The 23,755-nt window shown below is 36.0% G+C and overlaps 1 protein-coding gene across 1 annotated transcript in view; it reads left to right on the top strand.

The window, feature by feature from the left end:
* The first annotated feature begins 681 nt into the window (after positions 1–681).
* The window catches only part of LOC121425977 (sodium-coupled monocarboxylate transporter 1-like), a 27,759-nt gene continuing 4,685 nt past the window's right edge, over positions 682–23,755 (top strand). The window contains exons 1-11 of the mRNA XM_041622107.1: positions 682–773; positions 1,938–2,299; positions 4,888–4,953; positions 6,574–6,625; positions 11,454–11,521; positions 12,185–12,342; positions 14,814–14,951; positions 17,667–17,796; positions 20,890–20,978; positions 22,626–22,738; positions 23,128–23,198. Coding sequence (XP_041478041.1) covers positions 1,958–2,299; positions 4,888–4,953; positions 6,574–6,625; positions 11,454–11,521; positions 12,185–12,342; positions 14,814–14,951; positions 17,667–17,796; positions 20,890–20,978; positions 22,626–22,738; positions 23,128–23,198 — 1,227 coding nt within the window. The 5' untranslated portion in view covers positions 682–773; positions 1,938–1,957. The remainder of the gene's footprint in view (positions 774–1,937; positions 2,300–4,887; positions 4,954–6,573; positions 6,626–11,453; positions 11,522–12,184; positions 12,343–14,813; positions 14,952–17,666; positions 17,797–20,889; positions 20,979–22,625; positions 22,739–23,127; positions 23,199–23,755) is intronic.

Here is a 23,755-nt window from a genome sequence, read left to right as displayed (position 1 = left end):
GCAAATGAGGAAACTGATGACATATGACATCACTCACTATTTCTTTTGTATTTTATTATATGAAATATGAAATATTTTGATTTTCTCATTTTTAATTTCATGTGAAATGAAGTTTCATTCCTCCCTGAACCCGTGGAATTCCATTATTTTAACATTTTGTGCTCCAGGCAAGGAGGTCCTAATCATCAAATTCGTAAAATCGAAATATTGTATAATTTAAACAATAAAAAAAAACACAAGAAATAGTGAGTAACATCATCGACACTATCATTTGGATGTAACTGGCTCGTTCATATAACCATTTTGTCAAAAATAAGCGAAAATTTGAAATGTCATAACTTTCTTGTTTTACATCTGATTTTGATAAAATTTACAGCATTGTGCTTGTCTGATTTTCTCTATTGATTCAAATCAACATTTTTCTGAGGTGGACTTGACCTTTCAAGGCCCTGTGACTGAGCAGGAAATCGTCGTACTCAGTCAGCTTTTTGCGAATAGCCTTTTTTCCAGTCGGTAGGTATGTAAAGTATCACAACAGACACAGGGCCTTGTTTAGAGGCTACCTGTTACCTATTTTATTATTTTTATGATCCACCTTATCTACTGGATCATTAAAACGTATTTGATGTGGGCGTAGTCCATGCATATAAAATAAGTAATGTGTTTACATTCTATGTCATTCACGTATGAATGTAGACAATATAAGACAGGGACTGCAGCAACTTAGTCAAGAAATTCCATCGAACTGAGGTTCATCAGTTGCAAATTCTATCGTAAGTAAAACAAAATGTATAACTTTCTCAAATTTGATTTCGTTGCACAATGGACCTATACACACTTAAAACTGGTTGGCAAAACAAGGCCCAATTCTTAACCATCCCTGGGCAACATGCTGTCCACACGTACAACTATTGGTTAAAATATGTCCCAACAGGGTAATTAAACTAATAATTGGTTAATAATTTTGCTCAATTGGATAATAAGTGCCAAGAATATATATATAGATATTACCCAGGCCAACACAGTGGAGATTAAGTATGATATCACACAATTAATACAATAAAACAGGGTGACTTTCGACTTTCAAAATTTACAATTTCTTTTTTTGCAAAATAGATCAACTAGATTTCAGGAATAAAAAAAATTAATTCCCTAAACTGTAAATTAAACTTATTGCGAATTACATTTCATTCAAAATAAATTAAAGAGCACAATGATTGCCACTTGAAATTATTTTAATGATTGTGATTATTTCTTGAATGTTCATTAAATTATTAAGATTTCATATGAATTTATTAATATATTTCTATCGTTATCTATTTTAAATCATTTTCTATGTAATTTTATTGTATTCTCGTTTTATTTTATTATTGTTATGTCGAGGGTTGCTTGTTTTCAAGTTTTTAACTTTTTGTTAGCAATCCTGGCATTTCATGCGCTAAATTGTTTATATCGATTATTCTGTTGTGAATTTTATCTTACCAAATAAATTTTAATCGGTTAATCTGAATGTTGCCCAACATATTAAGTGTGAATGTTTTGTACTCAAGTAGCTTACCATTATATATAGTTTATTGATGTCCGATATGGTGTCCTAAGACTGGAAAGAACAACTATCAATTTAGCCTGTAACTCTTTTTAGATCAGAATTGATTTCGAAAATAATTGAAATGATTGGAATAAACAAAGGCTTTAACAGGCTTGCATTTTTTTTTTCATTTCGCAGTTACTACGAGAATCATATCTTAAAGTTAAGAAGTGTGTGAGATTACGAATACCTGATCATTATGTTGATGAGAATGTGTTCGCGAATATGTAAATATGTAAGCTATGTTAATCGGCGATTAGAACAAAAAATATTCTTGATAAAACCCTGAAACTTGTCAAAATATGAGTGTGGAATTTGTATGCATGTATTTGATTGTTTTCATTCCTAGTAACATATTCTTGATCAACGATGGAAACCGCACGTCACTTTGCAATATGGGATTATGTCATCTTCGGGGTGATGCTACTCTTCTCGGCAGCGATCGGCATCTATTTCGCCTTTTCCGGTGGACGCCAGCGTACGGCCGAAGAGTTCTTTCTAGGAGATCGGAAAATGGGCATGATACCAGTTGCGATGTCGGTCGTTGTCAGTTTCGTGTCTGCCATATCGGTCATCGGAACTCCAGGCGAGATCTACATGTATGACACTATGTTTGCTTGGTCTCTGGTGTCATACGCGGTTTCAAACTGCCTCATCATACGCCTCTTTCTTCCAATTTTCTTTCGTTTACGCATTACCAGTGTTTACCAGGTATAAAATGAACAATAATTAATGGAACTATCCCCCACTATGTAGATATTGTTTCTCAATTATTGGTAAATGACAGGTGTTATATCAATTAATGTCCTAAATAAATACAGTTCGGTATTCATGTATAAAGCTTATGTCACAGTAGTCCAATACGATTCTGGACGACGCTCTTAAACTTGATTATGCCACATCGTATCTCCCTACCATGCTTACTGACATCGTATCCCTTATTCTAGCTTTTTTTCGCTTGACAAATTGTCGAGTCTCAAAAGTGTTTCTTAAAATTTGGAATCACTTCTTTCAATTCAATTCGATTCAATTCCTTATCATTTTCATTGGCAGAGATGTCCAGTTGAATGACCAGTTTGACATGCGACATGTTTCTTTCATGGAACCTACCCTTGATCAAAATAAATTCCATGTAAACTAAACCCCTCAAAAAAGTTTGGAATTCTGAGTTTGGCCGTTGATTTCTCCCCACTATCAATTCTACACAATCATGACAATGCATATTTGACATCATTCGAAAGATCATTTAATTCTCTTTAAAAGATACCATGCTTGTTATGATCATGGCACCACAAAAAGGACAGGATTCAAAAGTGTTGGATGAGGTCTGAGTTGAAAAGCTGCAAAACGGGCGAAAAAAGGTTTGAAAATCTGAGTTTGGCCATTGAAATCTCCCAGCTCACAATTTTACACAATGCATATTTGATAGGGTTCGAAAGATCATTTAATTACTTTTAAAAATGATCATACCATCACGAAGAGCAGGATTCAAAAGTGTTGGATGATGTCTGAATTGAAAAGCTGTGAAACAAGCAGAAATAGTCATGGAGGGTCAATACACAACATGATTATTTTGTCTGTGTCAGTAGAGATAGCCCCTGCTTCTTCTTTTTCATGCTTTGGTGTGGTTTATGGAGTGATGGTTCTGTGAGATAATATGGTTTGAGTCGTCGTTGAAAATACCCATGCATGTTTGTTTGTTATGTGTTTCCTTGTGCAAGTGTTTTGAGGTGTGTTTGATTCCATGTTAATGTTAAGGTACATGAAAACAAAGGAAACAGCTGAGAAAATCGCTCATCACCACGGAAAAAGAACAGTGACTTTCAATATCGTGTCATTTTGCAACAATTTTGACATTGCCTCACATTTCAAGGCACTGCATCTCCATGTGAACCATAATCATATCCTGTACTGTATCATTTTAAAGATAATTATATGATATATTCATTGATATTAATTACACATCGATAGTAAAACCGAGGAGGGATTATCGATCAAAATCAAAAGAAACCGCTGAGAAACTCACTGATCACTACGGAAGAAAGAACAGTGACTTTCAATATTGTGTCGTTTTGCAACTTTTTAATTTTGACCTTGCCCCCACATTTCAAGGCACTGCACCTCCATGTGAACCACAATCACATCATGTAGGGCATCATTCTAAAGAGAATCAAATGATATATTCATTAATATTAATTACGCGTTGATATTTACTAAAACCGAGGAGAAATTATCGATCTTAATCAGATTTCCAAACTTTTTTGGAGGAGTTAGATAGGCATTGTAATTTTGCACATGCTCTGTGTATCGCAGAGTGTCCCTCCACCGACTCCACCAAAATTATGACGTACTTGCGTTTTATATTACTTCCGCTTCTGTACGTGTAGATCGAAGTCCTGATCAACGTCTTTGTTGGATTTTACTATGCAGTTTTCCCTCAGGGACGTAGGGAGGGTTCAAGTACAGATAAAAATATACTGTCAAGTGCCATTCATGAAAACAAAAACAAAACGACAGCTCTTTAAACGAATACGAAACTGCTGTTCCGTTTCACCAATTTTCGACAAAGAATTATCAGGGGCCCGTTGCAAAAAGAGTTGCAATCAATCGCAATTCCAAAAATGATGCACAACTTGTTTTTCAACCAATCAACAGTGCGCATTTTTGACTTGCCATTGATTTTTTGATTTGCGTTTAAACGCAACTCTTTCTGCAACGGGCCCCAGTTGTCTTTGTCATGTGACAATACACTTCACGGTGTTCTTAAATCCGCCGTGCATCGCGGAACGAAAACTTCAAGATGGAGTTTTTCTTTTTAATTTTGTTCAGCGACATACGGATGATTCAGGAACAATTTAAATCTATTGTAAAATGCACATGATGACAAAGAACAACAAAGAAGTGTTTGTCGACAGTTGATGAATCCAAACAGAAGTGTCTCGTCCAAAGTTTCGGAGGTGGCGAAAATTTGCAAACTCGTTGTTTGTCCATAATCAACAAGGACAAAACTGCTGTTTTGATTCATAAATTGTCTACATATTTTTTAGTTGTTCATTGCTATTATTTAGATATGATTAATATATTTTTATATCGTAATATCAAAAAGAGCTTGATATACTTTTATTCTAATAAACATGCAGCTGCAACAGAAAGCAAAATATTTTAAGATAATCTTTCTCTACATGAGCATTGTCAGACCTCCTGTGCAGACCCATCTAGGTTTTTCGTTGACAGTATCGAACGAAGTTCTGACCGAATCCCAGTTAATATTTCATGACATTTCTTTTCTTTTCATACAGTATCTCGAGATGAGGTTCAATCGAACAGTAAAAACTGCCTGCACAATTATATTCTCCATCCAAACAGTAAGCAACAGTCCTAGCCAAATGTGTTCTTAGATGGTTCTATGCTTGTCCCGTATTTGTATCTTTTAAGGGTTCCCTAAAATATTATAAAAAGCTACTTTGGAACCTTATGTTTTAGATTCTTTCTAGAGAAGATTCTTCAGCCCGTAAATGATACTTTAATCCCCCTTATTTCTTGAGGTTTCCAAATACTGGACAAAAGAGTTATAATTCGCACCTCAGTGAAGGGTTTGAATTATCATAAAACTGAAGAAAAAAATGTTGTTTGACGAAGGAGCAACAATTAGATGGCATATCCTTGTTGAAAATTTTAACCAAAATGATATTTTTTTCTATTATCATTTTGCCCGTTTATGAATGCAATAGATAGAAAAATAAACGAAAAAAAAAATAAGTCTGAGAATAGCAGGTGAGAATGACTGGTAAATATGCTAGTCCTGGGGCCCGTTGCAGAAAGAGTTGCGTTTAAACGCAAGTAAAAAAAAAATGTCCCAAATGCGCGCTGTTGATTGGTTGAAACTCAAGTTGCGCATGAGTTTTAGAGTTGTGATTGATTGCAACTCTTTCTGCAACGGGACCCAGCATGGTTAATTTCAACAAGGAGGGAGTTTGAACCACAGTCATGCATGCTTCACGTAGAATCAGCTGGGTAATTTGCATGTAGATGGATAATTCACACAGCAAAAACTGTGGTGTTAACCGGTGTACATAGAGGACCACACCAGTTAGTTTACACCGGTGTTAAATTGGTTGTGTTAGTTTTACACTTATAGGTGTCATTACAACACCTATGGTTGTTACATTTACACTCGTTGGTGTTATGTTCAATCTCTAGGGTGTTATTTTAACACCTCAGGGTGTGGTCCTCTTTTAACACCAATCGGTGTCAGTTTTAGCACCACAGTTTTTACAGTGCATCCACCTCTATGTTGCTCAGCCAAATGTGACAGGCGGTTGTAATATTTAAATATATAAAGTTTCTTCTGATTTTGTTTGAAAAAAAAAAGAAAAATGGTGCCCCATAATGTTTGCAAGGGAATGCCAGTTGAATCAAGGATTGGAGTTACATTCTTGGTTGAATCCACACAGTTGGAGCGACTCAACACAATGACGAGGGTTCCGTAACACAAAGGTTAGCGGTTGATCGTACGCTTGATTTTCACGATTGATTGTACAGTGTGGTCAATGAAATCAATCGTAGAAAAATGTTCTACGATCATAGCTAAGTCTTGTGTTACGAGCCCCAGATCGATCAAATGAATTAGTAATAATTAGAATAAATAAATTTTAAAAAGTCTATAACAAACACATCTCATGGGCTGCTTTTCAAGATCTATGAGTACAGACAGGGTGATGGATAGCTCCTAGCATGTGGTTATCTCGATTAAAATTGTATTTTTGTCGTTGTTTATTTTATCTTACATATAATAATAGTGCTATCACGGTATTTCATACCGAGTGTAACGTCCTCGTCTGCTCGCCGTGAAACTGAAAGCATTCATTTCATTTATCATTGTTGATCAAATCGGTTCGACAGGATGCCAAGCTGATAAGCCAAGGTCAGGTTTGATTTTGGATGAGTTTTAATCGTATTTGTTTTGGCAACCATTTTATTTGCAGGTACTCTACATGGGGATTGCAATGTACACACCCGCACTCGCGATCAATGCAGGTCAGTTGATTGAGATATTAAAGCCATAAACGGAAATAAACGAAGTCACAAAATGCATTATCTTAAAAAGGGTCATATAAAAACGACTTTATCAAATCTAGACACCATAGTCTTAGTGCATGATTTAGCATACGCCAGTTCATTTTTATTGCATGTTGTTTTATTAGTGCATAAATGGCCCAAATCGCTCTGTTGATAAGAAATAAAAACGACGGTCTCATAAATCAAACAAATCAATATCATAATAATGATATGTCATATCATTTCCCTATTATGATTTCATGAGTGTCTTATGTTATTTGTCGTAAACAAAATGTTTTAAGCGCTTCCCCAGTCATGTTGCGTTTAAATTGTCTGCGCAAAGCCCACAAAGATATCTGATAAAATTTTATGACAAGAAAGACTTAAGCCCCAGTTTTATTTCCTTTTGCAGTGAAAAATATGCGAAACTTATTATGTTCTTTTTAATTTCATAGCCTACCATCTGTTGGTTTGGACTCTGTTTCGTTAGTATGACTCTACCATTAATAAAAACCAGGGTCCTGTGAACATTTTTAATAGGGGGTGCTGAGGACTTGTTGAACAGTTAAACATTACATGCATAAATAAATGCATAATTAAATAAATAAATGAATACACAAATAAATATATTCCTAGAAAAAAAAATAATACGAAATAAAAAACATATTGCTCCAAATTTATTTAAGAGGAATAACATTTTTTGTTCTGTTCTTGTTTGTTTGTTGTTTTGTTTTGAGGGGGATGGGGAAGGGCTTATCAACCAGTGGCGACCGCACAGAAGCGTTGTTAGCGTACAAGAACACCATTAGGGTCAGTCACACCTTTCACGGGCGACCAACACTAGACGCATTGTTTTTACTAACAGAGCACTAGAAGTAGGCCTACCGGTACCGATAAACTCACAGAATTCCTAATAATCTTTAGCAGAACTTGGCTAACAGTGGCGCTAATGTTAATACAAATCACTAATAGTGCCAAGGGCACCAATAGTGATGATGTTAGTGAATAATTTCTCTCTTTAAAACTTTTCTCCCTTTCTTATACAGTTGTAATATACCACGACCGAATTAAAGGGGTATTCTGAGCCAAACAATATATGAATGAATTGAGTAAAATTAGATGAGGAAACAGTTGAAAATTCCTCAAAATCTGGTAAAAAATACTGACAAAATTCTTGAATATTAGAAATCAAACACTGTATTTTGCAACTGATATCATTGAGCAGCATGTGGCCATGAGTATGCAATATAAATTGAACGACAATGCCATATCCTCTAGCTCTTTCCCCTTTTTCTGATTTTATTGAAAGGAACTCGTAATTGACTCAAATGTATGTATGTCGCCCGAGTAACAAAACGATGATCTGTGAAGCAATATTCTGTGTGGACAAAATTTAATTAAACCTAACTTTGTATATGATAACAGACCCTCGTTGCAAATTCTTGGAGACATGAATTAAATTTCACCGAAATAGGGCCTAATGCAAAATTTTAAGAAACCATATTTTTTTTTACTAATTTCCAATTTCTATCAATTTGTCAGTGTTTTGTTTGTCTCACTTTACTGTTCGAACCTTTTTTTCAGCCTGGAGTACGCCTTTAGCAATAAGTATATAGCAGGGGATGTTTATTAGTGCCAAGATAAATGATCCTATTCAAATATTTTTCTTCCAAGATATATCATTTATTTAGGTGTTTAAAGAAATTTTTATGAACAGAACCTACATTAGAAAGAAGAAAAATAGCTGATGAAATTTATCGCATGATAACCATCATTGGCAAATACTCTATCATGAGCATGATGGGTGAAGTCTGTGAAGAGCATTTTCAAACAAAAGAAACTGATGAAAAGTGGGATTGCATTTTTTTTACAGAATCTCCATCGTAATATCATGATAGGCAATTTTGTTGATCTTTCTTAAGCGTATTCGATATTAAAAAAATTAAATTAGTAATACTACCTGATGCCATTTCATGTTTGATATGTAATAATAATTCAATTGTGTAGGCCTATATTATGATAATGAAAAACATCCCTTTACACGTTCCTAAAAATGATTTTAAACTTGTAGGATGTGCAAATAATTATAACTAAATCTAAGTTAAAATTAGATCGCTACCAAGACTACGCACAAATTATAGATTTTGCCTAACTCTAATCCCCCTAACAACAGCTTTCTCTGCCTTCTGTGTGGTAATTCTACCCATGTTGTTAAGAGCTGATTTGTTAATGGATAATACTATACAGATTGTGATGTCAAGCGTTGATCTCAGATTTAAATAATGCAGTATATCCATCACGGCTTGATTACCGTTGTAACAGGGGCCGATTATTAGCGCAGTGTTGGTGAAATGTTACGCTAACAGCGTTTCTGTGCGGTCGATACTGATTTCCAGGAGGTGCTGCATATTGTTGATAACACCCTCATTATCGCCTCTTCCCGCCATGATGAACACGGTGTATCAAGTTTTAATAATTCTGGCAAATACAAATAAAAACTCGATTTTTCTTACACATGTAATGATGTTTATGGTACTCTTTAAAATGATATTTCCCGATTTCATGATAATAATTAATCTCCATCATTTAACATGTTTAAAAGGAGGTGAAATTGGAATTCTTTATTAGTTCCTACCCGTTGTTATGTCAGTCACGCTAACTATGCCACGAAACCTACCAATTATGTAATAAATTGTAATAATGCAATGGATTTTGGTCTTTTTCGGAGTCGAATTTGCTGGTGTTATCATAACAAAAACAGTAACGAATTTATGTAAAGAAAATTTAAAAACCAAAAGCAAACAAAAAGTGAGCCCTATGTCCACTATTAAAAAACATTACTCTAAAATCTCAAAATATTATTGATGTTTCTTTGACATGTTGGCATTTTTGTTCCATGTTCTCTTGCATTCATAAACAAACAGAATTTTCGCCAACAAAAAAATGGGGAAACAAATAGCTCTAATGCAGCAAATAGATAAAATCGGCCGATATGCACTAGGAAATAAAGGTTCATATTTGTACCCAACACCGACTGCACCATTTGGGGCGTAATCTTGCACCTTATGTAGAAAAGGTGCAAAAATACATCTTTATGATCTTTTTTATGAAGAGATGGAGCCAGGATGAATAATAATGATGGTGATAACTTTAGTTAAACTGTATAGCGGAGAAGCCAATAATTCGCTTGGGAATGTCTATACAATAATAATCAGTACCAATTATGGTTCAATAAAGAAATTTATATAGATTCATAGCAAACATCATAAAAATAATATTTTTTCCTTTATTTTCTCTTAATTTAACTTTTCAACCCCCTTTTCTCGCCAGTTTCACCATTTTCTTTTAATCCCATTTGATTTGTATTTATCATTTACTTTTATTCACACAGCATATTTGTCTCATACTGACCCATTATTTTTTTAACATAAAATATTGAAAATTAAAGACTTATATTTGTTTAATCTCGGTCAGTTTATGTACATTTATAACAACAGCAACCTCCCAAATGTATTTCATTCAATGTTTCCAAAAAATCAATCCATTCATAACTATCCAACAAGGCGATTGGGTGAATACCATTTACCACTTCTAAGAACTTTGCTGGCTCAGAACACATTTATACAGTGCGTCCCACAAAAAACGAAACCGAGATTTAATGATCATTTATCATAACTTAATCATATATAAAATAGACAAATGACCTACCAATTTAAAGCTTAGAATCTCCTCTTTCATCTGATATTACTTAGATTATTTCTCATTCACGCATGAGTGAGCAAAAACAATTTGAAGAAAGGATACCAAAAACTCATTTGGCGGGGGTATCTAGGTTTCAAAAAGAAAACCACATTTTTGAAAAGATCAATATCTGCTCTTTAATTTGATACCTCAATTACAGAAAATGGTCAAGAAATAACAAAGTTCTGGTCATTTGAAATAAGGCTTGAATTTCAATAATTTGATAAAATGAAGAGGTTCTCCAGGCTAGCGTTGAAACTCACTTGACACTCCGTTTTGTTGACGATCAGCCATGCATTAAATCTTTTGTTCACCATGCGGTGAAAACACGTTTATCTAATGAAATTATGGAAATACAAGCCTTATTTTCTTTATATTCTTTCCAGGTCATTTTATATATATTTTTCTCCTTTTATACACATCATTGAATCCAGTTTGCTTGATTCCACGATGGCATGTGTTCTACCTACATTCAGCAGCACCAATCCATCTTCTCGGGGCATTCTCCCCCTTCTCTTTTCTTTTTCGGGGGGGGGGGGGTGGGGAAGGGTGGATATATTTTAGGACGGGTTGTTTTGTCCTATACAAGCTACATTTTTTGATAACTTCGTATTTATTTTGTGAGTATTATTTCTCTCTCATTTATTCATTTTTTCTCATTTGATTACATATGTCTGCATTTGTTATTGGTTGTGTTATCTATTTTTTGAGGGGCCCAAATTGTACAAGCATTGCTTTTTAGTGGGTCCCTCCATTTCCATCTTAATTTAATTTCTATTGAAAAATAGCATACTTATTTAAAACCTACAATGTGTTGCCCAAATTATGTAAGTGTTTTTCACAACATGTGTATTATTATTTTTGTTTCTTTGCAACGGATAGAAATACTTATGTTTATATATGGATACAATTTTTTTTTTGATGGAAGTGAAATGAATAAAATTGAATTGAATAAAATTGAATTTAATTGAATCTCATTTGATTTGTATTTATCTATTATCTATAATTTTATTTAAACTTTAAATACAATTTAAACCTTAAATTCAATTTCTTGTACAAAATGCAGTTACTGGAATGGATCTGTGGGCTTGCGTTGTTTCTACTGGGGTCATTTGCATATTTTACACATCAGTGGTAAGTTATAAGTATTTTCTTAAGAATACACTCATATATTTCGTATGCTTTCATACAGATCAGAAAATTAAAGAGGATTGATAAAGAAGGTAGCATATTTTATTAACTTGTGCTTATAGAAAATGTTAGTGATGGTTGAATAATCTTATTCAATTTTACTATTATGGTAATACGTTTTTAATTTCTTCTAAGTTCTACTTCGTGTTCTTCCTTGTTTTTTTCCTAATGGCGCCACTCTTTGAACTTCTCGCTATTGTTATCATGATCAAATTATGCTTGTTCCTTATAATTCGTTTTACCATTGTAGCATTTTTGTTTTTATAAATATAATATCTAATTCCATGCGTATAAATGAAATCCTCATAATCACCAACATTATCATCAACAACGTTGCTAATATCATCATCTTTCTCAGTTTCACCATCACCATATCACCACCAACAACAGTAATATCAGCATCATCATCAACATCATCAACAACATTAATGTCAGCATCCTCATCAACATCATCAACATACCATCATTATCATCATCATCATCAACAACATCACCATCATCTTCTTCACCATCACACGTTTATTTTCCTCTTCTTTATCATCACCATCATCACAAAGCCATAGCATCGTGATTATTATTGGCCAATTTGCGTTCAATATTAACTAGGGCGGCATGAAGGCCGTGTTGTGGACCGACACACTACAGACGGTCATCATCCTGCTCGGCGTGATCGCCGTCATCGTCAAAGGATCAATCGACGTCGGTGGCGTAGGGGAAGTCTTCCGCATTGGTCATCAAGGGGAAGGATCAAGCTTGATCAGTGAGTGTTTGATATTATATAACAAATACTTGGCCACCCCTGCCGGAAAAAAAGGCGCCGTACACGTGTTCAGTGTGTTACATGTTGGACTTATTCACACGTAATCGATACTCACTGTCAAAGGCTTGGTTCCATATACGGACGCAAAGCGGATATGAAACGTAAACAAAAATCTTACCATCCTGTGTTAACTCATTGCATACGTGTTACATGCGCTCTATCCATCGAGCATCCGTTCACGGTGAAAAAGTTTGAGCTGCAAAAAATTTATGGAGCGACGGTACAATGCACATACCAACAAGAAACATTGCATGTCAGTAATATCATCTGTTAAACGTCCGCTGTATCCTCTGTGCATCCACGCAAATCAGACCCACTGAAGCTGAACCACGGAAAGAGGGAGGAAAGATATGAAGGTACATGGAACGTCTATACATCGTTGGTAGCACGGAAATATAAGGGGTGTAAGCCTATGCATCTCGTAAACAAAGTATTCCCCCCGTAACCTTATTGATTTATATTTTAAATCATTTTATTCATCACTTTTTGTTGTATTTTTATCTTTAAATATATATTTGGGGGGAGGGGTAATCATTGAAAAAAACAAAACGGTAGCACCCGCCCCGTTTTGCTAGCGTGTATGTCTCTTGGTCGTAATGAAAATAGCGATCAATTTTCTTGGTTTTATATTGCCTCTAATGGTGTAAGTTGATTCACTGTCATGTTCCCGTTGATAAATACAGTAAGGTTGAGGGAAATGTGATTCTACGAGGCAATTTCCTTTTCAATTGGGTCATCTGTTTATATTTAATGACATTGGCATGAATAACCCTGATATCGTACCGCAATACCCTTGAACTTTTTCCGAACACACTGAAACATTATTTTACCGAGTGAGAGTCCAATATATATCCATGATATTCAAACATACTAGAGTTCGATTCCTGCATGGCATTTCCAGGGGATTTGTCTTCGAATATATTTTCTTTCGATCTCTTTATTTGATAAAATTAGTACGCAACATAACATGGCCCTGGGAAGAGGGGTGAGGGGTGCTGGGGTGCTGAAGCAGCCTTGAACTTTACCTAGGGGTGCTACGTGTATATAGGCAGCACTCCCTGGAAATCTATATAGTAGGAATGACAAAATGGACAATTTAACTAAAATGGCCTAAATTTTGTAAAGAAACTTTGCTTGTCACATTTGTCATGTTTGTCAGGACCAAGATGACCTTCATTTTGACGTGAAACCCCTTTTTTCATTTAAAATTTACATCAGCAACCCCTTTGAAATAAAATCGTTCCCATGGCCATGCAACATAAACTCACATCACCGAAATTATTATATATTTTTTTTAATCTTTAGTCAGACATGGGCATATTCTTGAACGGAAATTCCTCCTCAAAGGTGAGGGGACACAATCAAATTTTCCATTGTTTTTACTCTTATACACTTACGCACACCAACCCATGTGTGGGTGTGTTGTGTGTGCGTTCGTATATACATACAGACAAATATATATATACATACATACATATGTCTAATTTCTATACACAAATATAAATCATTTTTAGCCTTCTTAAACAACAACATACATATATAGACCCCTAATTAAATGGTTACACTTCGTAATTCCGAAGATTCCTTTTATGGAATGTTCGTTAGTCCAAAAAACAAAATAAAATTCGTTGTTCCGAAGGTTCGTTCTTCCGAAAACGAAATAAGGTTCTTTGTTCCGAAGGTTCGTTAATCCGAAAACGAAATAAGTTTCGTTTTTCCGAAGGATTGATATTCCGAAAACAAAATAAGGTTCTTCATACCAGAGGTTCGTTAATCCGAAAAATGAAATAATCTGTGGCGAAGCCGGGAAAACCGGAAGGGTAGGCGTGGTGGTGGAGGGGGGGACACCGTTGTTGTTCAATTGTTATGAGGATGGGGAGGCAAAAAGAAGGGCGGCGGAGAAAAGTAGAGTAATTAAGTAGAAGAAAGATTTCTGATTATGGTAAGATATATATTTAGGCTTTATTTTTCACGAGAGAGTGTAACAAGCGAGCGATTTTGAAAAAAAAATCAAAGCTGATTTTGCAAAAACTCGCATTTTTGTCAACTGTGAATAGGGCATCCTTGGAAGGTGTTGCGAACGTGAATCGCAAGCTCAAAGGACAGGCAATGCGAGTACGAATAGTGAGCAAAAAAATTTGATAGTGACTTGAAACATATTTTTCCCTCACCTTATTTTATTAACTCGTCCTCATTTTTATTTTTCTCGTCCTTTTTTCTCCTCTCTTGTTCATTTTTTGTCTTTCTTTCCTTCCTTTTTTGCCTTTTTGCTCCTTCCACAAACAAGGGGGGATATGTTATTGTGCCCCCTTCCAAAAAGTAGGGGGATGCCCCACCCCTGGGGTTTTCCACCCATGGGCCTATCCAGTTTTAGGATATATGAACAATTGTTACCGTTCAATATTCTTCATGCAGGTTTAGTGTCGACCCACGAATCCGCTACTCAGTTTGGAGTATGATGTTGGGGATGTTAACAACGAATATTGGGAAAGGTGTTCACCAAACTGTCATCCAGAGACTCTTTTCATGTGGATCAAGAAGGAGGGCTGCACAGTGAGTACTGTACTTTTAGGGCTGTAGGGCGTTGCATGAGATTTGCATAAAATAAAAAAATATAGCCCCATTTCAATCAGTGTAAATTTACCCGGTTAGAAAGAATTACGAACTGGCTGCCCGCTGGGAACGATTATTTTTCTCTTTTTTTTTGCTGGGGGCACTACACTGGAAAAACTCCGGTGTTGATTTAAAACCAGACCGGAATATATATATGTCCACACCAGAGTAGCATTAAAACAATGCCAGTTTGGAATCAAACGCAGTTTTAATACTAATTGGTGTTGTATAAACCGGGCGTTGTGGCGTGCGCCTGTAATCCAGCTGCTTGGAGGTCGAGGTTGGTGGATCGCTTGAGAGCGGGAGTCCTGTATGTCGTCGTTCTATGGCGATCGGGCGTCCGGCCAAGCTCGGCATCGATATGGTTACTTGGTCGGGAGATCGGGCAACCAGGTCGTTTAAGGAGGGACGTACTGGCCCAGGGCGGAAACATAGGGGTGAGTGTAGGTAATTGGAGACCGTTAAGCTCATTTGCATAATTTACATGGACATGGAAAATGACACACACCTTAAAGGGTTTTTTTTTCCTCTTCAGCAACTTCTACTCTATATTTGGTAACAAAATAGTGAACACAAATTAATTGATTAATAAGATAATGAGGATTAATGACGTCATCATCAAATGTCTCTCATTGCCTACATGTGTAGGTAAAAATCATGTTATTTGCAAGAAAACTATGGGACTGTCATGCTAAGTTCAAACACTTTTCTTACAGAAATACATGTAGCCAATGATTTTAACATTATTTTAAAACAATATGAACCAGATGTGGTTGAAAACATGTCTTTTTGTTTGCATTAATAAATGATGCTTTAAATCATAAATGTTCTGAAGTGCTTTAGAATAACTTTTCTGAAAAAAAGAAAGGAAAATAGGCCCATATTTATTTTCATTTCTGCAGTCATTTTCTTTATTCATTACATAAGAGAAAAGATGCTTTAAATGCAAAGCTTAAAGAATACTTTTCCTGAAAATGTAGGATAGTGACACCTGACACATGTGACACCTACCATTCATAACAAACAGTCGCCATGTTGGTGTCCCCCATTACCTTCACACATTATTGGACTGACCAGTTCATTGTGGCCACAGTATCACCCATACACAACACACAGTGGTCGTTTTTAGTGTTTATGTGGCTAGCCCACTTACAAAACTTCCTATTGGAAGTACTTTTACCGATCACCTCTTTACTATGTGAACACGCCCCAACATTCCTTGAAAAATGAATTTTTACACCAGAGCCAAATTTTAAGATGAAAATATCATACCTTGACCTATTTCGAAGTTTTTTGCTGCACTAAATGACGACCTGTATCGTAAACAAGCAGAGTGATCTTGCAGAAGTATTGTAGAAACTGTAGATGGCGCTATAACAACATTATAGCCAGGCGCAGGCAGGGCAGGATAGTTTCAGCTTCAGTGGTTTCCAATTACCTACGGTCTCCAATTACCTACACTTACCCCTAATTGGTGTTAACACTTCTCTAGTGTGAACATAATAGATTTCAAGCTGGTGTTAAATAAACACAGGAGTTTTTGCAGTGTGATGTAAATTTGACAAGCAATCCCCCCACAAAAAAAAACGTTTCATAAAAAAGGAATTTTATTGTGTTCCCGAGAAATTTGACAAGCAAGAAACGGTTTCACTACAAAATGTATGTGATTTTGGTTACATTCCATCGTTTAAATCACCTACGAGAATTATTTCAGGTGTGCCACCTATGGAGGATAATATACGCGGCCGCCCGGCAAGGAAAATCTTTTGGGTACCACATCCAAGGGCCATTGCCACTTTACAGCACACTAAATTCAATGAGGCCTATATGTAGGCACCTATTTATTTGATAACATCTCCGGACCCCATGAAAAAAATTCAATTTTGGTTGTGGATTTCGGTTGTAATAGTACTCTACCGAAATATGATAATGAGCATGCTGAATCGGAAATGAAAAAAAATGATAACGTTTTGTTTCTTAAAGGGATGATCCGGGCTGAAAATATTTATATCTTAATACATAGAGTAGAATTCACTGAGCAAAATGCCAAAAATTTCATCAAAATCGGATAACAAATAATAAAGTTATTTAAGTAATAAATTTCATCAATATTTTGTGAAAACAGTCGTCATGAATATTCATTAGGTGGGCTGTTGATGTCACATCTCCACTTTCCGTTTTCTTATGTTATTACATAAAATCATATTTTTTTCATTATTTTCTACTTGTGTGAATAATATGTCTCCCTTATAATGAAATGAGTTGCAGCAATAAATATCTAATGCACTAATTCAGTTGTCAATCCAATTTTTCTACTGGCTTTCTAGTAGTTCTTGGAGGAAAACATTTTAATAGACCTAATCTCATAATAATAAAATACAAAAGAACAATTGCAGATGTGACATCATTAGCCCACCCAATGAACATTCATGACGACTGTTTTCACAAAATATGGCTAAACCTTGAAATTCAATAACTTTGTTATTTGTTTTCCGATTTTGATGAAATTTTCGGCATTTTGCTCAGTAAATTCTACTCTATTTATCAAGCCATACATACTTTCAGCCCGGACCATCCCTTTGATAAGATGCAAAGTACATTTCGAATAACATATATGATGGTACATTATTAATTGTAATGTTGGATCATTCGTAGGGCGCTTATACTAGCTACCATCATCAAATTCATTACTGTGGGACTATGCATCTTCTCCGGAGTAGTTATGTACGCGTACTACGTAGACTGTGACCCCTACACACAAGGACTCGTGAAGTCAAGGGATCAGGTAGGTTTGATGAAACTGATCCTTCCTTAAATGCATTATATCCGTTTTCAATCAGGAGCCCATGTCATGAAACTTGTTAGAAAACAACTATACTACAATCATCTGAAGTGCCAAGTGGAAAAATAAGTTGTCTTAAAGATTCTTTTGCTCAAGGTGGAAAAGTGTGGGTTGACCTCCTTACCAAATGATTCTAGGCCACGGCGGGATTCGAACACACGACCCTCTTGAGTCCGAACCGCTATTACATCACGACGCGTCGCTTCCACAGCTCCCCTATTTTAAGAAAATATCCCCCTTCTCACAACATAAGTTACATCATTCCTACTTTTACATTCTTGGAGCAAAGATAAGAATAAATAAAAATAAAAATTATGGCTTACCTTAAGCAATTTATTCATGTCAATAAAGGTCGATATTATTAGCCATTCGGGATGGACCCATCGGAACTACAAAGGTCCTTGCTATTATAGCGGAGTCCGTATTTCGCATCACATTTTCTGTTTTATATATTCACTTAAGGCGGCTTGTCAAAGGTGTGCGTGCGTCTTTACCTTTATATTCTACGGCGAACCCGCTCAGCGTGCCATTGTCCTTTTTTCTTTCCTACGGGTCAGTGCTGCTGCTCTTGCCATTCAAGACGCCAGCATGCCCTTTTGCAGCGAAAACGGAAGCGTGCGCTTTTATCTTTTCTTTTGACACCCCCCGGACGGGTCGGCTCTCCGATAAGATGTTTCTGCATGAGCGCCCTCTATTTCCACGATATCGGCGTCTTAGGCAAACTATTAAAACGAGCAATCTCTAGTCACTGATCTGAATATCGTTGTGTCCTTGTATCGGTGTGCGTAGTCCAGTAGGGTATATATTTTCAAAAGTTACGCTTTAACATTTTTTTTGATAATTTTTCCTTTCGGGTTTCAGTATATAACAAAATTAAATTAGATTTAGGTTTCATTTCTTTAATAGAACAATTAAGCTTTAGCCCTTTAGCACGAGCATGTTGTTTTATGTTGAAGAACATACCGTTAAGATATTGAATTGATGATAATGACGTAATGATTATTAAAGTTATTTTCTAAGTCTTCGCCTCATCTTATTCACTCGCCTTCCTCCTCTTGTGTTTCCCCCTTCTTTTTCTCATCTCTCTATCTTTCTTTCCCTATTTTTTTGTTCCACCAATACGGGGGGGGGGGGGGGGGGGGGGGGGCGGGCCCTATGTAAATGTGAATCCAACCAAGAATTGGGTCTATACAACATAGTGTCTAAAGGTCAGGGGCGGATCCGTGACAGGGGGAAAAGGTTTCACTTTCAAGGGGGGAGGGGCACTCTTCTGTTTTGGCTGCATTTTGCATTACAAATTTTAATTGTGCTTCTCAGAATGGGGGAGGGGCAAATGGCGGCCCCCCCCCCCCTGAATCCCCCAGTGATAGAAGGGTACCGGAAATTTGAGGATGCTGATTCATTCATGGCATACAATTTTCGAAATTAACGACCACAATTTCGTAAATATCCAGTCCACGCGCATGCGTACTCTCATTCCGAAGACGCAAGTCATGAATTTTGGAAAAAAAAATAATTTCACTCCCTCCCCCCTCCCCCACCTCTGCGAGAACACAACTCTGCTTTCTCATGAATATTGATTTCGATGCAGAGGCAGAAATCGGGTGATGCGCACGCATTTGGTCAAACAACCAAAAAAAGATTAATATTAATCGATGACAGTCGTTTTTAACACAATCGGACATTGACGTTGAGGGACATGGAATCGCTCATTTGGCGAACCCCCCTCAAATTTCCGAGTTTTTTTCCGCTCTTTCAACTGCATTTCCTCCATTTTTTTCACCTTCCTCTTATTCCATCCCAATATTATTTTCTTATTTCTCTCTGCTTCCCCTTTCTTTTCTCTCCCTTTGACTTCTTAGTTTTCTTTTTCTCTTTTCACAATCCCTTTTGGTTCCGCTTTTTTAAAACATGGAGATAAAGAAAATTAAGAGACAAGATGTTATCCTGGGGAAATGGTTGCCCGTCAAAAATTTGAACAAAATATTTAAAACAGTTTCTAATAATTCTTTGTAAATCTTTGATCTTTCTATGCCTAATAGCGTCAAGCTGTTCCAGTAATGTATATTTTATCATTCTATTTCCTTTTTTTTTATGGGGGGGGCTCTCAACACTTGTTTTAGATGCGAGTAATAATTAATATTCCAAGTCGACGTGAATTCTACGAATGGCTTGGGCCTACGAAACGAAAATATGTGGAATCTTATTTTCCCACCTAAAACATCATGAATTGACTCTCTAATTCCAATTGCAAAAAAGAGGCTTTCATGGTTATTGCAGCAAATTCGAAAGATAGTAACGATTTTTGACACGTGCGTGATTTTTTATTAAGCTACCGTGGCTTTATGAATGCACCCGATAGATGCGAACCACAGTTCAGATCCAACAGTCAATATGAACATGATGAAGGCACACATTTGTTTTGGTCGTAGAGGGAGCTATTTAGAATAGATTATTCGGCCTTTCGACAGAAATTAAGACTTGCAGGAAAGACGAACAAAAGAACGGTGGCATTAAAGGGCCTTTGATGGCGGTCGTTCCTTTGAAGACAAGGGAACGTTGGGCGGGAAAGCCGAAGCGAAAACCCGGATGCGGAAAAACGATGAAGAACAGTGCATGGACTTTTGACAAGCTCCCTAAATTGGTCTACTTCTGAGAAATACTCACATTCATTTGACCAGATGGCCACAAGCCATTTAGTGTATTACCAATTGTTTTAAATTGACATAGGCAAATTGGGGTAGTGTAATTCACAATTTTGTGATAAATCGTGTAATTAATATTTTTACTTTGTCAAATAAACATCAAGTTCATTCAACTAACCCTTATAGAATAAATTGCGTCAAATCAAGTTGACGTGAGACGAAATAGGTATAGCCGAACTGAAATAAGTCAAATTGCAGTAGGGATAGACCATATCTGAAGATGCACAAGCAGGCGTTGGCCCATCGGCAATGCACCACATTTTCCATGAAGTGGTCAGGTTATTTTTAAAGCACATTTTTTTTTATTTTCCTTATGCCAACATCTTCTTAGATCATGCCATTGATGGTTATGGATTTGCTTGGTGATATGCCTGGCCTCCCGGGACTCTTCCTTTCAGCTGTGGTCAGTGCTTCCATCAGGTAATTTACATCAATGCACATAGTATCTAATATCCCCCGGGGATCTCAATAATAGTGAATGTATATGCCTAATTTCATATGAGATCCACGATCGAAGTCCTTCTTATTTCCTTTGCTTACAGTGTTAATGGCAATAATATTGATATTGCTCGGTCACAAATAACGCCGTACGAACAATTTAGCCCTTTCCGCAAGATCTTTTTAAGAAGGCCGTATATACGAAATTAGTATTTGCAGACCGTCCGTAGACATTCGTAAGTTTGCAGCTTGATCGGTCCGTGGTCTTATCCAAGATTTGTTTCCTTTTTGTAGCGTCGTGCGAAACTCTCTTGATGTAAGGCGTCCGTATGTGAACATCGTAAAGAGAACCATACAATATTTTGTATGGTCGAGAGACAATTCTAGAGCCATTAAATTTCTTGCAATAATAGTAAGGACTCCTCATGCAAGTTGTTTTTAGAGGGCTCTTACGGCGTTCGTGAGAACGCATTACGAATGATGATTCGCACGGCTCTCTCACGAATGACCCTTGGGGTTTGTAAGACTTTCATAAGGGACTGAAAATGCGTCGGTACACAATTTGTGCAACTTTTAAGTAAATCGTCTTGCGAATGATTTGAGCGTGCCGTGAGTTGCACATACGACGATCGTGCAACTGAAAAGGTAAGATTGTCATTTGGCAAAAGAATAATTCGAGATATTCTTACGAAAAAAATGCGAATTCTAGAGAGTCATACACCGGCATTAAATGTATCATTTCGTTTCTCAAGACGGTCATAGGTTGTTCTAAAGGATGGCGTAAGAATTTATACCCCAATCTCAAACCACAGAATCTCTACTTAAAGTGAAATTAAAGTCGTACGAAGGCATCGTTTGTACGGATCTTTGTGTCCGTAAAGTAAGCAAGACAGACAAAACAAAAGTGCAAATTTGTATCATACAAGTATAATGTCCACATATGTGAATCCCTGGGATTTTACCCATATCAACGCTGTAACCATTTAAAATTAATGTACGATAACTTCCCCACGATATTCATTCACAATTTTCATCTTAATTCCACTAATGTGTATGGCAATTATAGATAAAACAAGGACGAGCTACCTAAGTACACTATACACTAAGAAATATGAGTGCAAGAAAGGTGCAACTCTGCGGGAAAAGGTGCAGAGCGAGTATTCGATCACCTTTCACTCGCCACCGCGCCTGCGCAGGCCCGCAGCGGCTGTTGGGGTGCAAGTTTGAACATTATAGTCCAGGTTCCTCTCAAACTTCATCTTATCAAAATGCTCTCAAAGTTGAACCTGTTCGGCAATGAAAAAATACTTTTTTATTGTTTGTACATGTAAGAGCCTGTGTCTTGTACACGTGTAATGACAATAAAGCTATGTTTTTTTATTACGAAATTGCTCCTCAGTCATAAAGAGTTTATAGGGTCTGGGGAAAAGTAGATGAATTGACGAAAAATAAGAAAAAATAAACATAAAAAGTAAAAACATAAAAGTAAAGCAAACTGAAATTTACAAAGATGTAAACAAATCAAAACTTTTTTTTTTACTGTAAATGAGATTTTACACATAAAGAAAAACAAAAAAGATGGTAAGCCTGACTAAAATTCGACTCGTTCATTTTTTTTTCTTTTGGCAGCACATTGTCTTCTGGTGTGAACTCATTAGCAGCTATATCCGGCGAGGATGGCGTGAAGGTCATCTGGCCTAACATCAGCGAGAAGAACTACGCCAGGGTTATCAAATGCCTCGGTACTTAAACACAGGAGTAGTTTTGATGTTCCTTTCCGCTCTTTTTATGTAGTTTTTTTCAACTATCATCTTCACCATCACCATCATTATTTTTATCATTATCATTATTGTATCATTATCATTATTTTATCATTACCACAATCATTATAATCATCAATATTATAATAATTAACATTTATATTATTATTATCATTTTAGTATTATTGTTGTAATCATAAGTATTTCCATTAAAATACACACGTTTGAAGTGACTAGTTGTAGATGTAGTTCAATTGTTCTTTTTATAAGAGATATAATTTCCTGCTCCTAAATCCATTCCAAATAATGTGCTACTTTAAAAAAGACATTCATCTTAAATTACATGTATGTTCTTATGCCTTGTGTTGCAGCTGCACTGTACGGTGTTGTGAGTATCGGATTCGCCTTCATTGCTAGTAAATTAGGACAAGGTGTATTAGAGGTAAGGAATAAAAAAACAATGATATAAAATACAAACTGTGATGTCATACAGGAAAAACAGTGTGAAGCACAAACAAATAAGCAGCTTTTAATTGCACCACTTACAATCCTAAACTACTCAAAACTGAGTACTGTAGTCTCGTAATATATATATATATATATCTATATTATATATATATATATATATATATATATATATATATATATATATATATATATATATATATATATGTATATATATATACATGTACAACAGCTTTGGCAACTTTCTTTCACAATATATATATATATATACATATATACATATTGTTTGATTTTTTTAAACAAGTGCACACCTAGTTACCATATAGCATTTCCATTTATTATAGAAAGCAGGATAAAAGAGCATTGTAGATTAAATGCCTTGCTCACGGGCATAGGTGCCGCGGCCAGGGATCGAACCCCGGACTTTCAATGTATAACCAGGCGCCTTGGACCAATTGGCCACATCACCTTCACAAGCTATGCCCACTTGAATGATAGCACATTATTTGAATTTATTAATCCTTAAATTCATAC

This window comes from Lytechinus variegatus, chromosome 13, assembly GCF_018143015.1.
Source record: "Lytechinus variegatus isolate NC3 chromosome 13, Lvar_3.0, whole genome shotgun sequence".
In the NCBI taxonomy this organism is placed as follows: domain Eukaryota; kingdom Metazoa; phylum Echinodermata; class Echinoidea; order Temnopleuroida; family Toxopneustidae; genus Lytechinus; species Lytechinus variegatus.
Note: the sequence above shows the minus strand (reverse complement) of the source record. Positions and strands in the feature narration are given on the sequence as shown.